The 14,309-nt window shown below is 37.4% G+C and overlaps 1 protein-coding gene across 1 annotated transcript in view; it reads left to right on the top strand.

Annotated features, from left to right (window-relative positions):
- LOC150075973 (uncharacterized) overlaps positions 1-14,309 on the top strand; it is a 369,694-nt gene that overhangs the window by 271,589 nt on the left and 83,796 nt on the right. Inside the window, exons 19-20 of the mRNA XM_090387222.1 lie at positions 2,944-2,968; positions 6,884-6,999. Coding sequence (XP_090243348.1) covers positions 2,944-2,968; positions 6,884-6,999 — 141 coding nt within the window. The remainder of the gene's footprint in view (positions 1-2,943; positions 2,969-6,883; positions 7,000-14,309) is intronic.

Here is a 14,309-nt window from a genome sequence, read left to right as displayed (position 1 = left end):
TAAGCAGATCCAATGATGAAAAGGATTTTAGATGTGTTTACATATTTAAATTTTATAATGATATGCAAGGTATGGCCATGACCTTCCAAGTTTGTCCGTTGGAAGGTCTGACATAGCCGAGTGGTCAGGAGCACGAGTGCAGTAGCACACTTTCTTTTTGAGTGGACCAGGGTTCAAGCCCATGACTACTAAATACGATTACCATTTGTATTGATTGATTGTAAACTCCACTGACCTGGTGGTTGTGCTGGAGTATAAACAAGAACATTGGCCAGATTCAGAACATTTTTTATATATAGCCTGAAAATAAAAAATGATAACATGAAAATAGAAATTTCCTTTTACATGTATAAAGATATGGAAAATGTGACACACTAATTTTTCTTGAATTGCTCATTGTGGCCCACGAAACAAATCTAACTTTGAATATGACCCCTGTACAGGAAAAGGTTCGACACCACTGACGATCCACGTGATTAAAACGATTTTAGATTATTATTATTATTATTATTATTAGTAATAGTAGTAGTAGTAGTAGTAGTAGCCAAATGGTGCAAGGAAGCCTGAGGCTTATGCTGCACCAGCCAAAAAAAAAATTCTGAGTTACCCTATGAGTGAGAGAGAGAGAGAGAGAGAGAGAGAGAGAGAGAGAGAGAGAGTGAGAAAAAATCAGAAGTAGAAGGGAATCACCAAGAAAGAGAAGAATGATATCCAGCTCAGGACTCTGGGTGTGCCAAGCCCATACTCACCAGATGTGAGCCCCTGGGGTTAAATGTCTTTACATATTTAAATTTTATACTGATATGTAACGTATGGCCATGACCTTCCAAGCTTGTCCATTGACCAGATTCGGAACAGGATGTCTTGACTTTTGTTCTCTCAAGTGAGCATTTATCCTACTTTCATTGCCCAAAGATTTTTTTGAACATGTTAAAGTTAATTTATATTAAAAACTCTATAATTAGGTTATCTCTAGGTGTTTAATCATTGTACATCTGGAAGAATGAATGAATAGTTGATAAGCATAAAATATATTATATTACTTGTATAATGCTAAATTTATTTTATACAAAATTATCTAGAAAGGTGTAAACATAATCCCTTTTTACCATTGAATAGTCATAAGCCCTTAACCTCTCCATTTTCAAATTTATCTTTAGCAGATATCTTTAGCAACAGTAGCTTCTGTGAATGATGAGGTCCTATTGTTTTTTAAATTGTGGTTACTTTACTGACTGTGTATTCAAACAAAAAGTTATTAATCAAAATCTGACTCATTCCACACTGAAGGCCAGTTTTTGAGAAAAGTAATGTAGACATTGTTTCCTAATTAATAGTAATACAGTCGATTCCAGTTATTTGGGACACATCGGGACTAATGCATTTTGGCCCAATTAAGTGGCTGCCTCAACTATCCGACGTGTCACATAAAAAAAGTTAAAAATACAATGGACCCCCCACTTTACGACTGGTTCAGAGTATAATCAAATCACGTTACAATGGAGTCACCATAGTAAAGTACCGTTCACTATACGATGTGTAGTAAGCACCGGTCATTGTGATCACCTTTGTGAATCGAATTTTAATTCTATTAAACAGCGATTCTAATTAGCAAAAGTAGGAGGAATATTATCCACAGACTATAAAAGTAAAAATATATTAAGCACAGATTTACCCTTTATTATCTTACGAATTAAAAAAAATGATACGTGAAAATCAGAAGAATATACGTGATAATCGGAATAATTAATACGTACTGTAATATGTACATACTAACTAGTTGACATTTCTGTTCACTGACATTTGTGGGTGGGGGTTAAAATTTAAAACAGTAAAAAGATAAGCAATCACACAAATTGCAAGTAAGTAGGCACACACAAATTCTGAGTAACGATATGCACAAGTGAGAACGGAGTAACAAATTACGAAGATTTAAAAATAGGAATGAAGAGAAGACTCTGAAAATTAATTTTTTTATATGATTGAAGATTCCATGGAAGTGTAAACACATTTCACCATAATAACCCACAGAATTCCAGCTGTCAGATTATCGCAAATTCAATAAGATCAAGTTTACTATCCATTTATGATAGATTGCACTAACAGAAAAGCCCAATAAATAGGTGACTGCTAATCGTTTTTATTGTTTTATGGTTGTGACCTCCAGAAATCCGACCGAATCACATGGTACGGTCGGAGACAATCGTAGGGTAATCTCCAGTGCTGCGGTCTCCTGCCCCAATTAAACGGCATGTTGTCCCATTTGGAGTAAACCCTGGCTATTTTCTTGGTTGGTTTCTGTTTTTTAAGATTTGCCCCAAATAAAATGGCTGCCCCATTTAACTGGTGACCCAAATAACCGGAATCAACTGTATAAAGAATACTTTTCATCTTTATTTGTCAAATAATAAGTTATGACACTTCATTTGACATGCACTGATCTAGACCAGCGGAATCATTACATCAGAGTTATTTGAATTTAAAATATTTAATAGTTTAAATATATGAATTAATATTTTAAAAATATTTTTAAAAATATATGAAAATGGGAGTTAAATTACAATAAAATACCAGACACCGTGTTTTAGAAAAATAAACTGACACTAATAACTGCCAATTTTGTAATTTTTCTAAAACATGGTTCATAGTATTTTTAACAAAATTGTAATTAATTAAGTATTGTAAGTTACTTCCCACATTATGCCTTTCACTGAACATTTAAGTTTAAATATTTTTTTCATCCAATATTTAAATAGAAATTTCAGAAAATCCAAATTTGTTCTAACTGACACAAACTATAAATAACTGTTTATTCACTCTTTTAAAATAGGTGACATTCATCTCTGTCTTGTTTATATAGAATTATATTTATAAAATTTAAAAAAAAAATAAATAAATAAAAGCTGCAGTTATAATGCTTTCCTTTTTTTAACAAAATTGCAGGATGGACTGAACACTGTCCATATAGGTAAGTTAGCTTTCTTATTTATCTTTTTATATAATTCTTTTATATCAGTAGTGGTACATAATTTGTGCAAGATTATATTTAAATATTCTGTGTGAGACCGTATGACAGGAAGTCCCCGGTATCAGAGTATTCATTATCTGAGTCACTGCAGTTATGAGTTTGCAAATAATTCATAAAAAAAATATGCAAACATAAAAAAATATAATAGTACAATGTAGGCCCCGTTTTACTATGATCCATTTTATGACTTTTCACATTAACAACTGTTTCAAAATATTACCTAAAAATATTGAAAATAACAAAAAAATCATAACTCAGTAACATATCGCAGCAACGCCTGTGAGTCCAAACATGCACTATGCATATAGGTAGCAGTAATCCAAGAGAAACGTACCAACTGTGTGGTACTACACTCAGGAAAGTGGAGAAGGAAAAAAGACCTGGGAGTAATTGTGCAGTCAGATATGAAGTTCGCTGAGCAGTACAGATGGGCTGCCACAGCAGGTCATGGAGTCTTGTCGATGATATATAGGAATTTTACTAGCAGACACAAGGAGGTGATTATCTCTTTGTATAAGGCAATGGTCAGGCCACACCTTGAGTACTGTGTACAGGGCTGGAGGCCTCATTTTAGGAAGGCTGTAGAGTTGCTAGAATGAGTACAGAAAAGGGCAACAAGATTGGCGTGAGTTACAAGGGGGGGGGTGCTCTTACCAAGAGAGGCTTAAGTTCTGCAAGTTGCATCATCTGGAGACTAGGCACCTGCGAGGTTATCTGATTGAGGTGTATAAGGTCTTGAATGGTTTGAACAGGTTCAATGTTGATGAGAATCTTCTGCTTGCTCAGATTAAGAATCTAAGGGGGATAGATTCAAATTGAGGAAAGACAGTTTTAGAATAGATGTGTGGAAGTTTGCCTTTAGCCAGCTGATAGTTGATTGATGGAACAGATTTCGAATTGTCGTTGTGGACGTTGATAGCTTAAATTAATTTAAGGCTGAACTAGACAAACAATTGGAGTGACCAATGGGTGAAATAGGATTACTGGGGATATATAGGATTACTGGAGATATTGTGAATCTGCACATTGGTGATTTAGATTTAGATTTATTTTTAAGAAGCCAACACAATATTTTATATTTATTATTCTAGTTAAATCAAATAAACTAATAACATAAAACAAACCTTTCACCTAATATAATGAAATGATATGTCCAAAACTTGCATCCTTAGTCCCCACTCAAAGCCATGGTGGAATGACCTCCTGACCAAGGCTTTTAGGGAAAACAGGCAGCCCATGCCTCTTACAAGAAGTGGCCTTCACAAAAGTCATACGCCAAATTTTTCAAAGCATGGATGGATTTCCAGAAGAGTAAACAATTTGCTATTGACAATTTCATGAACGGCTGGCTGTCCAGGGGAAAATGTGTGTGGTCCACTAGTCATACTTGCACCCCTCTATCTTTAGATGTCTAGGAATAGTGTGAGCATGTGCTGCGTTTTAAGCGAGATCACCATGTGTCCGAAGCATATCCTTGGAACGAAGCATTTAACATTTCTTCACCTTCAAATAATACAGAAATTTCCGAAGACCAACTAATAAAAATAATAAATTCACTACCTGACAAGTCCACCATAGGAATTGATGCAATACCTCTTTTTAGTCTAAAAATTGCTTCTTATTTCATCAGCAAAGAGCTCACTCAACTCTACAACAAAGTACTCAAATTTGCACAGGTGCCTTCAAGCTGGTTATCATAGAGTCGTGGCAGTTCCGAAAAAGCCTTGTGCAAAAAGACCGGCTGACTTCAGGCCAATATCAGTTGCCTCTCACTTCTTGAAATGCCTCAAGAAGTGCATCTATAATGATGTAGCACTCGCAATCTTTGTGCATAGGCCAGAACATACCCATTATGCCATGCCTAATAGATCTACTGTAACCTGCCTACAGTCATTATTACAGAAAATACTTCGCACCTGGAATGACAACGAAGATCTTCACACCATTTTTCTGGACATGAAATCTGCTTTTGACTCAGTCCAAATAACAGCCCTTCTTGCCTTACTTGAGAGATTCTACGGGATATCCGGAAATATGCTCGAGATCCTCAATAATTTGCTATTTAGGAGAATGCTTCACTTCAAAGGCGATAGCATTACAGTCACTAAAAGCGTCGAAGTAGGGATCCCACAAGGTGGTTCTCTCTCAGCCTTGTTATTTGCAGCAATATTCATTCCACTAATGGATCAAATTCCAGCTTTCCTATCGTATGCTGATGATATTGTTTGCTACTTGCCATGCAAACGCCATGTTGGTGATTCACAAGAAAGACAAACCACCTCTGAATCTGTAAATAGCTACCTAAATACATTCTGTAAGTATGCTAAATTTTTTGGCCTGTCAGTCAATCCAGAGAAGTCAAACTATCTCATCTTTACGCCAAGTCGGATGACTTCTACTGATACTGCATCTTCTCTACTTCCAGAATTGGCAGGAAATGTTCTGACTCCCACAGACAGTGCCAAATTCCTAGGAGTAATCCTTGATGCCAACCTCACCAATAAAAAACAAATCCAAGCTCAGTATTCCAAAACCCTGAGAGCATTCTGGGGAATGAAAATTGATCTGTGCAAAATGCACAATAAGCAAATAATCAAGAAATACTTGCAACTTACTTCTGTAGTGTACTCTCCTATGCCGTGGAAGTTTGGTCGGCAGCACCACCCACCAGCCTCAGGAAACTATGGGGCCTCGAATTTTGGGTGCTGAAGTGGGCCAATTGTGGTCGCACCAGATCTACACAACATCTAAATCTACTCTCTGCTGAAACCTCCAATATACGCCCATAGTCCACAGAGCCCATGTGCTAAAAATAAAATCATTCCTTCATCTGTGCTCAGCTAAGCAGGATCACATCAACATCTGGAACACGGTTGGTTGGCGTTTTCCAGGCAGACATCTCTGTAGTATCCCCTCCTTGTGCTCAAGGCTCCAGCAGTTACAGAATTTCAAGAGACACTTCCCTAATGTGACTCTGGTTGTTATTTGGTTTTTAGGAGCATTAGCAACTAAGGTCATATTGCTCCGGGGACATGCGGTGGTCCTTCCCTGACCTTTCCGCATCCTCCGTATTTGGTGGTGACGGGCTCGAACCCCGGTCTAATCAAGAAGCGTGTGCTACGCACTGCTGCTCCTTCCCACCTGGCTACGGAGGCGCCAATGTGGCTCTGGACACTCTCAACTCGCTCAACATCGACATTGGCCTGTGGACTATAGACAAGGCATGTCGCGATGGCATCTTGTCGTATCCTGCTGTTTGTAAAGGACATTTATGTAAGTGCCGATCTTAGTTAGTTAACCAATGTCATTTCATGTTCTGCTCAACTTGTAGTCCTTTTTCGCTGTAATTACTACTTCATTTTTACATATTGATTATCATCTTTGCTTTGATCTATTAATTATTATTTAATTATTATTATTATTATTATTATTTATTTATTATAAAACAAAATCACTTGTATAAACAACAAATTGTAAGATTCCTCTGGCTTTCTGTGTAAGGAAGTACTATTGTATAAAATTTATGTTAATAAAGAATCTTATTATTATTATTATATCTTGTTTAATTTTGAATTATATAAGTTCAGCTACAGCCTGTGTTATTTGATTTTATCTACCTAGTATTGTTCAAAGTACAGTATCATATTGATTGTACAATATGATACTGCATATTAAATGATGGTTTTTTTTCTCTTTTACTTTTTTTTTCATTTATAGAAGAAATAAGTGAAAATGATTATGTTTATATTAGAGGGAGGGAAAAATTAAAAGTATCCTTCATCCACTACAAAAGAGAATGAGAATGGTTTTTCAAAATTGAAATGCTATAAATGTCTTTTTTTATGTTTCAATTAGGACCCAAAGGAGAAAAGGGAGAACTTGGACAACCAGGTCCCCAAGGAGTTCCAGGGCTTCCTGGTATTGCCGGAGAGAGAGGACCTGTTGGCTATCCTGGATCACCTGGAGAAAAGGTAAACTTCACATACTAAGCATGTTATAAATTGTAAAAAAGTATAATTAAGTATGTAAATTGAGCATATTTTGTTGACTTATTTAGTGTGGCTGTTATACCCAAAAGACAAATTTTGTGAGTGCTTGATATAAATTATCAAAAGTAGTAATATGTAATGTATAGTAAACAACCTTTAAAACTGAAATTTCATCCTAAATGGAAATTAATCACCTCACAAGGCATACTTTTGTTACTCTGACCAAATAACAAATATGAATTAAACTCTGGTATAGTACACAGTTGTTTCCCTATGAGACATTTTCTGAGACAATAAGCAGCTTGAAAAAATTTGCAATCTCATCTAAGCCATTTTTATATAAATTATTTACCGTAAACTCTTTTGAATTTTTTAGATTACCATTAGCATTAGTTGAGGTATATGATGCAAGCTTATACAGCATCAGCCAAAAAAAAAAAAAAATTTATTTAAGCTATCAACTTCTACAACAACAGATGCAAGTCTGGTCCAGCAATCAACTACCCATTGGCTAAAGGAAAACTTCCTCACATCTATTCTACAACTGTCTTTCCTCAATTTGAATCTGTGCCCCTTCAGGTTCTTAATCTGAGCAAGTGGAAGTATCCCTTCAGCATTGTGCCTGCTCAAACCATTCAAGGCCTTATACACCTCAATCAGATCACCTCGCAGGTACCTAGTCTCCAGATGCTGCAACTTGCAGAACTTAATTCCTTCATAAGCATACCCCATTGTTCCTCTCACCAATCTTGTTGCCCTTCCTCTGTACTCATTCTAGCAACTCTACATCCTTTCTAAAATGAGGCCTCCAGACCTGTACACAGTACTCAAGGTGTGGCCTGACCATTGCCTTATACAAAGGGATAATAACCTCCTTGTCTCTGCTAGCAAAATTCCTATATATCATTGACAAAACTCCATGACCTGCTCTAGCAGCCAGTCTACACTGCTCAGAGAACTTCATATCTGACTACACAATTACCCCTAGGTCTTTTTCATTCTCCACCTCCCTGAGTGTAGTCCCACACGGTGGTATTACACTCAGTGAGGTGGAGAATTTATATGATAATTTTAATAGATTAAATATGCTCTAAGTGCCTTTTTTATGTTTAACTTCAACAATTTCTCCTCCACTTTCCTCTCATGTATTGCAAAATCACTTAGCTCCATTTTAGAGTTTCATAAACTTTTGGCAATCCCCTCGTTTCTCTTGGGTTATTGCTACCCACATGCAGTACTTTGCATTTGCAATGTTAAACTTCAATTGCCACTTCTCAGCCCATCTGCCTAACTTCTAGATCCTGTAGCATATTGTCTTTACTTTCATTAACAACCCTGCCAACCTTTCTATCATCTGAAAACTTGGACATTAAGCCTGATATACCTTCATCGATATCATTGATAAATACGTTCCTGAGAAATGTCGCGAATACTGAGTTATGGCTCCCATACTTTCGAATGGTTCCATTCGAAAGTATGAAATATATAAGAAAAACTAGTCTAAAATTTTGTCTATGTATGTATTATATGTACCTTCGTAATATGACTATGTACATAGACAGTACATAGTGAAATGCAAGCATATGGAATCGAAATGAAAATAAGAAACAATTTAATATTAAATGTAATATTTATTAGAAATTTCAAACAAATCTTTCAAACCAGCGTTTTTGCTAGCTAAAAAACTTAACCCATCAGTGCTATCACCAGTTTCGCTAAAGTGTTGATAAAGGAGTTTTGCCTTTTCACGAATGATGAGTGAACTTAACGAAATTTTATTTTGAGTTCGGTCTTCTATCCAAAGATTTAAAGCTTTTCCATTTTTCTAATTTAACATCATGAGGTACAGAGCAAATTTTTTAAGCAATTAGTGCGTTTTCACGGACACTATGGTGGATTTTTTCTTCCGATTTCTTGATTGATCGTATCATTGATTTTATAATGTTTTGCCACTGAGAAGACACTTTCACCATTTAAAATTTTGTCTAATAACTCAATTTTATTCGCTAATGTCATCACCTTCTTTGATAATTTCACATTCACATTTCTCTTGTTATTCGTAGCCATATTTTTGTACTGGTTAGAAAGAGCTTGTCCACAATAAAGTCACTTTCTTCCGTTAACACACTCGAAAAAGTCTGTTTTACACTGCAAAATGGTAGATTTATCAATTTTGTAAGCATATCAATTTATAAATTTATTCAATTTTAAAAGCATATAAATTAAAAACAAACAACGAAACTTTCCATGGCAAGCGCATAACGCATACCAAACAAGGATTAGCGAGAAACATCCATGCTCGCGATTTTGTCACCCCCCCCCACCCCACCGAGCGCTATTTTGACCGGGAAAGATAATTTTAGCCACGCCCATGTTTTTTTATGGCGGAAAATGTTCACGGCGCTTTAAAATTCACATTTTTTTAGGTTTCATTTTATGTTAAATCAGCGACTGCAAATACAAATACTGGGAATAGCGGGGGTTTACTGTACACAAAACAACAATGGACCCAGCACCGAACCCCGGGGGACTCCACTAATAACATTAGTCCATGTAGAGCAGTGACCATTGATTACCATTCTCTGCCATCTCCCACTCAACCATCTCTTTATATTGCAGCAACATGGCCTTAATGCCATACCGCTCCAATTTGTACGCAGTCTTCCATGTACAGCAGTATCAAAAGCTTTCCTGAAATCCAAGTATATGATATCAAAATTATTTTTTGCATCCAGGTCCTCTGTGACCACACCTTATTATCCAATCAAATTGGTCAGAGATGACATCCCCTTAACAGACCCATGATGTGTCTGAACTATTTCTGCAGTCTTGTCTAGGTGATCCTGTATCATCTCTTTAACCAGTGACTCCATTATTTTCCCCAGAACAGAAGTTAAACTAACTTGTCTATAATTATTTGCTTCACCATTGCACCCCTTTGTGAATTGGGAATACATTTGCACATCTCCAGTCCATGGGAACCTCCCCTGACTGTAAGGATGCTCCCATAATTATGGCTAGGGGTTTTCTTACTTCCCTTGCTGCCTCCTTCAATATAACTGGATAAATTCCATCTGCCCCAAGTGCCTTTTTAGTGTTTAATGTCAACAATTTCTCCTCCAATTTGCTCTCAGTTATTACAGAATCACTTAGCTCCCTGTTAGAGTTTGATAAGCTTCTGGCATTCTCCTCCTTGAATAACTCCTCTTGTGTGAATGTAGATGCAGAATACTTACATCAGTTTATCATCTACCTGAGCAGGGTCATCAACATTCGAACCACCAACATCAAGTGGACCAATCTGATTTATCCCCTTCATTCTAGAGTTTGCATAAGTAAAGAAGTCTTTGTTGTTTTTCTTTGCATCCTTTGCCAGGGATTTCTCATAATCAGCCTTCGCCTGCCTAACCTCTTTTGTGACTTGATTACAGATTAGCTTATATCTGCTGTAGGCTTTTATATCACCTGATAATTTATATGCATCCAATTCATTTTTCTTCTCTGCCATGAGCCTTATTAATTCATCTGACATCCACTGAGGCCTGAACCTTGTACAATATTTCTTAGTTGGTATGAAAAGCCTAGTAGCCGCCAAGATTAAGTCCCTGAAGATTTCCCATTTAGAATTCATCATTGGTAACATCATCAGTTGATCCCACTGTATAGAATTTAAAAACTGTCTGAGACCACTGTAGTCACCTTTCCGAAAACAAAAACTCTTCCCTTTACCTTTTATGGTAGTTACATCTTTAAGTAAGAGCCGACCGGGCTAGCCGAGTGGGTAAAGTACCTGCCCAGCAACCCAAAGGTCGCGGGTTCGATTCCCGCCTCGGGCTTGGATCAAAGTACTGCAAAAACCTTGGGAGGTGCAATATGGCCACAGAAACCGATGCGCCAACTACCACCAAATAAAAAAAAAAAAAAAAAAAAAAACATCTTTAAGTAAATCCCACATCAGTTTGTTTGTTATTTGGTTTTTAGGAGCATTAGCAACTAAGGCCATATTGCTCCGGGAATATGCGGTGGTCATTCCCTGACCTTTCCGCATCCTCCGTGTTTGGCGGTGACGGGCTCAAACCCCAGTCTAATCAAGAAGCGTATGCTATGCACTGCTGCTCCTTCCCACCTGGCTATGCAGGTGCCCCCACATCAGTACATTGTGATCACTGTCACCTACTGATTCTTTTATCTGCAAATTCTTAATGCATGAATAATCACTGCTGATAATCAGATCAAGAGTATTTCTCCCTCTGGTTGCCCCTTGAACATGTTGCTGTAGAAAACAATCCTCCAATGTATCCACAAAAATCTTTCTGGCATGCGAGTGACCAATCCACAAGTTCCAGTCAATATCTGGAAAGTTAAAATCTCCCATTATAAGACATTCAGATTTACTGGCCCACTCTGTTTCTCTGTACAACTTGTGGGGTTAATCATTAGATTGATTAGGTCTATAACACACTCCTACTCTCGTTTTACCTTTCCCAGTGTTTATGTCCCACCAAACAGACTCAGCATTGCACTGTCCACCCATGTCAACTGGATGCACTTCCTTAGATTTTGTGTGTTTCTTAACTAACAGCTTAACCCCTCTTCCTCCCTTCCTGTCCTCTCTATCCTTTCTGTACACATTGTACTCCCAAAATTACAATTCAGCAGTACTTATATCTGTGTGACACCATGACTGATATCACAGACATAAGCAGTGCAGAATTGTAATTTTGGGAGTACAATGTGTACAGAAAGGATAGAGAGGACAGGAAGAGAGGAGGGGTTATGCTGTTAGTAAAGAAACACAATAAATCTAAGGAAGTGCATCCAATTGATGTTGGTGGACAGTGCAACGTTGAGTCTGTTTGGTGTGACATAAACACTGGGAAAGAAAAATGAGAGTAGGTGTGTGTTATAGGCCTAATGAATCTGATGAGTATAATGAGCAATTGTGCAGAGAACTAGAGTGGGCCAGTGAATCAGAGTTTCTTATAATGGAGGATTTTAATTTCCCAGAGTTTGAGTGGAATTTGTGGTTTGGTGATTCACACACTAGCAAGGCTTTTTTGGATTTATTGGATGATTGTTTTCTATAGCAGCATATTTGGGAGGCAACTAGAGGGAGTAATACTCTTGATCCAATTTTCAGTAGTGATTCTTCATGCATTAAGAATCTACAGATAAAGAAACTACTAGGTGACAGTGATCACAGTGTGCTGAAGTGGCATATTTACTCAAAGAGGTTACCTTTAAATCGAGCGGTAAAGGGAAGGGTTTTTGCTTTCTTAAAGGTGACTACAGTGGTCTGAAACAGTATTTGAATTCTATACGGTGGGACCCACTGATGATGTTACCAACAGCAAATTCAAAATGGGAAGCATTCAAAGAATTAATCTTGGAAGCTACTAGGCTTTTCATACTAAATAAGAAATATTGTTCAAGATTTAGGCTGAAATGGATGTCAGATGAATTAATTAGATATGTGGCAGAGAAGAAAAATACATGGGATACATATAAATTAACAGGTAACACAGAAGCCTGTAAATAGATATAAGCTGGTCTGTAACCAAGTCACAAAGGAGGTTAGGCAGGCAAAGGATACAAAGAAAAACAGCAACGAGTTCTTTTCTTATGTAAACTCTGGGAGGAATGGAATGAATCAGATCGGTCCAGTTGATATCGATGGTTCAACTGTTGCTCAGGTTGCTAACAAACTAAATGAATATTTTGCATCTACATTCACACATTAGGAGTTATTCAGGGAGGGGAATGCCAGAGATGTATTAAACTCTGGCAGTAAACTAGATAATCTTGTAATAACTGTGAGTAAAGTGGACGAGAAATTGTTGAAGACAAACATAAGAAACACACCTGGGGTCTATCCAGTTATATTAAAAGAGGCAGCAAAAGAAGTAAGCAAACCCTTAGCCATAATTATGAGAACTTCCTTGGATATCAGGGGAGGGACATGTGGACTGGAGCTGTGCAAATGTGACCCCAATCCACAAAGGAGGAACAAAGGGAACACAAGTAATTTAAGTCCTGTTAGTTTAACTTCTGTTCCAGGGAAATTGAGGCACTGTTTACAAAACATTGCAGGATCATCTAGACAAGACTTCAGTTATACCATGGACACAGCATGGGTTTGTTCAGGGGAATACTAGTATGACCAATTTGACTGGATACTATGATGTAGTCACAAAGGAACTGGATGCACAGAATAATTTGATATCATATATTTATATCTTAGGAAGGCTTTTGATACTGTTGCACATGGAAGACTGCTGCACAGATTGGAGCAGTGTGGCATTGGAGGTAAATTGCTGCTATGGATAAAGGGATGGTTGAGTGGCAGAAGACAGAGAGTGGTAATCAATGGACACTGCTCTTTGTGGACTAATGTTATTATTGCAGTCTCCCAGGATTCGGTGTTGGGTCCATTGTTATTTTCTGTATTCATTAATGATATTGATAACGGTATATCAGGCTTGCAGACGATAAGAGGGTCAGCAGGGTTGTTAACATCCAAGTTTGCAGACGATACGAAGGTTGTCAGGGTTATTAATGACACTAATGACAGTACACTGCTGCAACAGGATCTAGAAAAGTTGAGCAGATGGGCTGAGAGGTGGCAACTGAAGTTTAACATTGACAAATGTAAATTACTGCATATGGGAAGCAGTATCAACTGTGTTACTACACTGACAGTGGTACAGTCTGAAAAAGACCTGGGGGTAATTGTGCATGCAGGCAGATATGAAATTTTCTGGGCAGTGTAGACGGTCTGCAAGATTAGCTCGTGTCTTTTCAATGATATACAGGAATTTTTCTAGCAGGGATAAGAAGGTGATTATCCCCTTGTATAAGGCAATGGTCAGGCCATACCTTGAGTACTGTATGCAGGTCTGGAGGCCTCATTTTAAGATGGATGTAGAGCTGTTCGAATGAGTACAGTGAAGGGCAACAAGATTAGTGAATGGAACAAATAGTTGCTCTTATGAAGAAAGGCTTAAGTTTTGCAAATTACAGTGTGGAGACTAGGCACCTGCTAGGTAACCTGATTGAGGTGTATAAAGTTTTGAATGGTTTGAGCATGCTCAATGCTGATGGGATTCTTTGTCTTGCTCAGAATACCTGAGAGGGCATAAATTGAAATTGAGGAAGACAGTTGTAGGGTAGATGTGTGGTTGATTGCTAGAAAAAACTTCCATCTGTTGTAGAAGTTGATAGCTTAAACAGATTCAAGGCAGAACTAGACAAACATCTGGAGTGAGTGGATGGGTGAAATGAGAAGTGTTGTG

Source organism: Mastigoproctus giganteus, chromosome 13, assembly GCF_048544385.1.
Source record: "Mastigoproctus giganteus isolate SK-2022 chromosome 13, ASM4854438v1, whole genome shotgun sequence".
NCBI lineage: Eukaryota > Metazoa > Arthropoda > Arachnida > Uropygi > Thelyphonidae > Mastigoproctus > Mastigoproctus giganteus.
The sequence above is the reverse complement of the archived record's forward strand: the minus strand, read 5'-3'. Positions and strand labels throughout refer to the sequence as shown.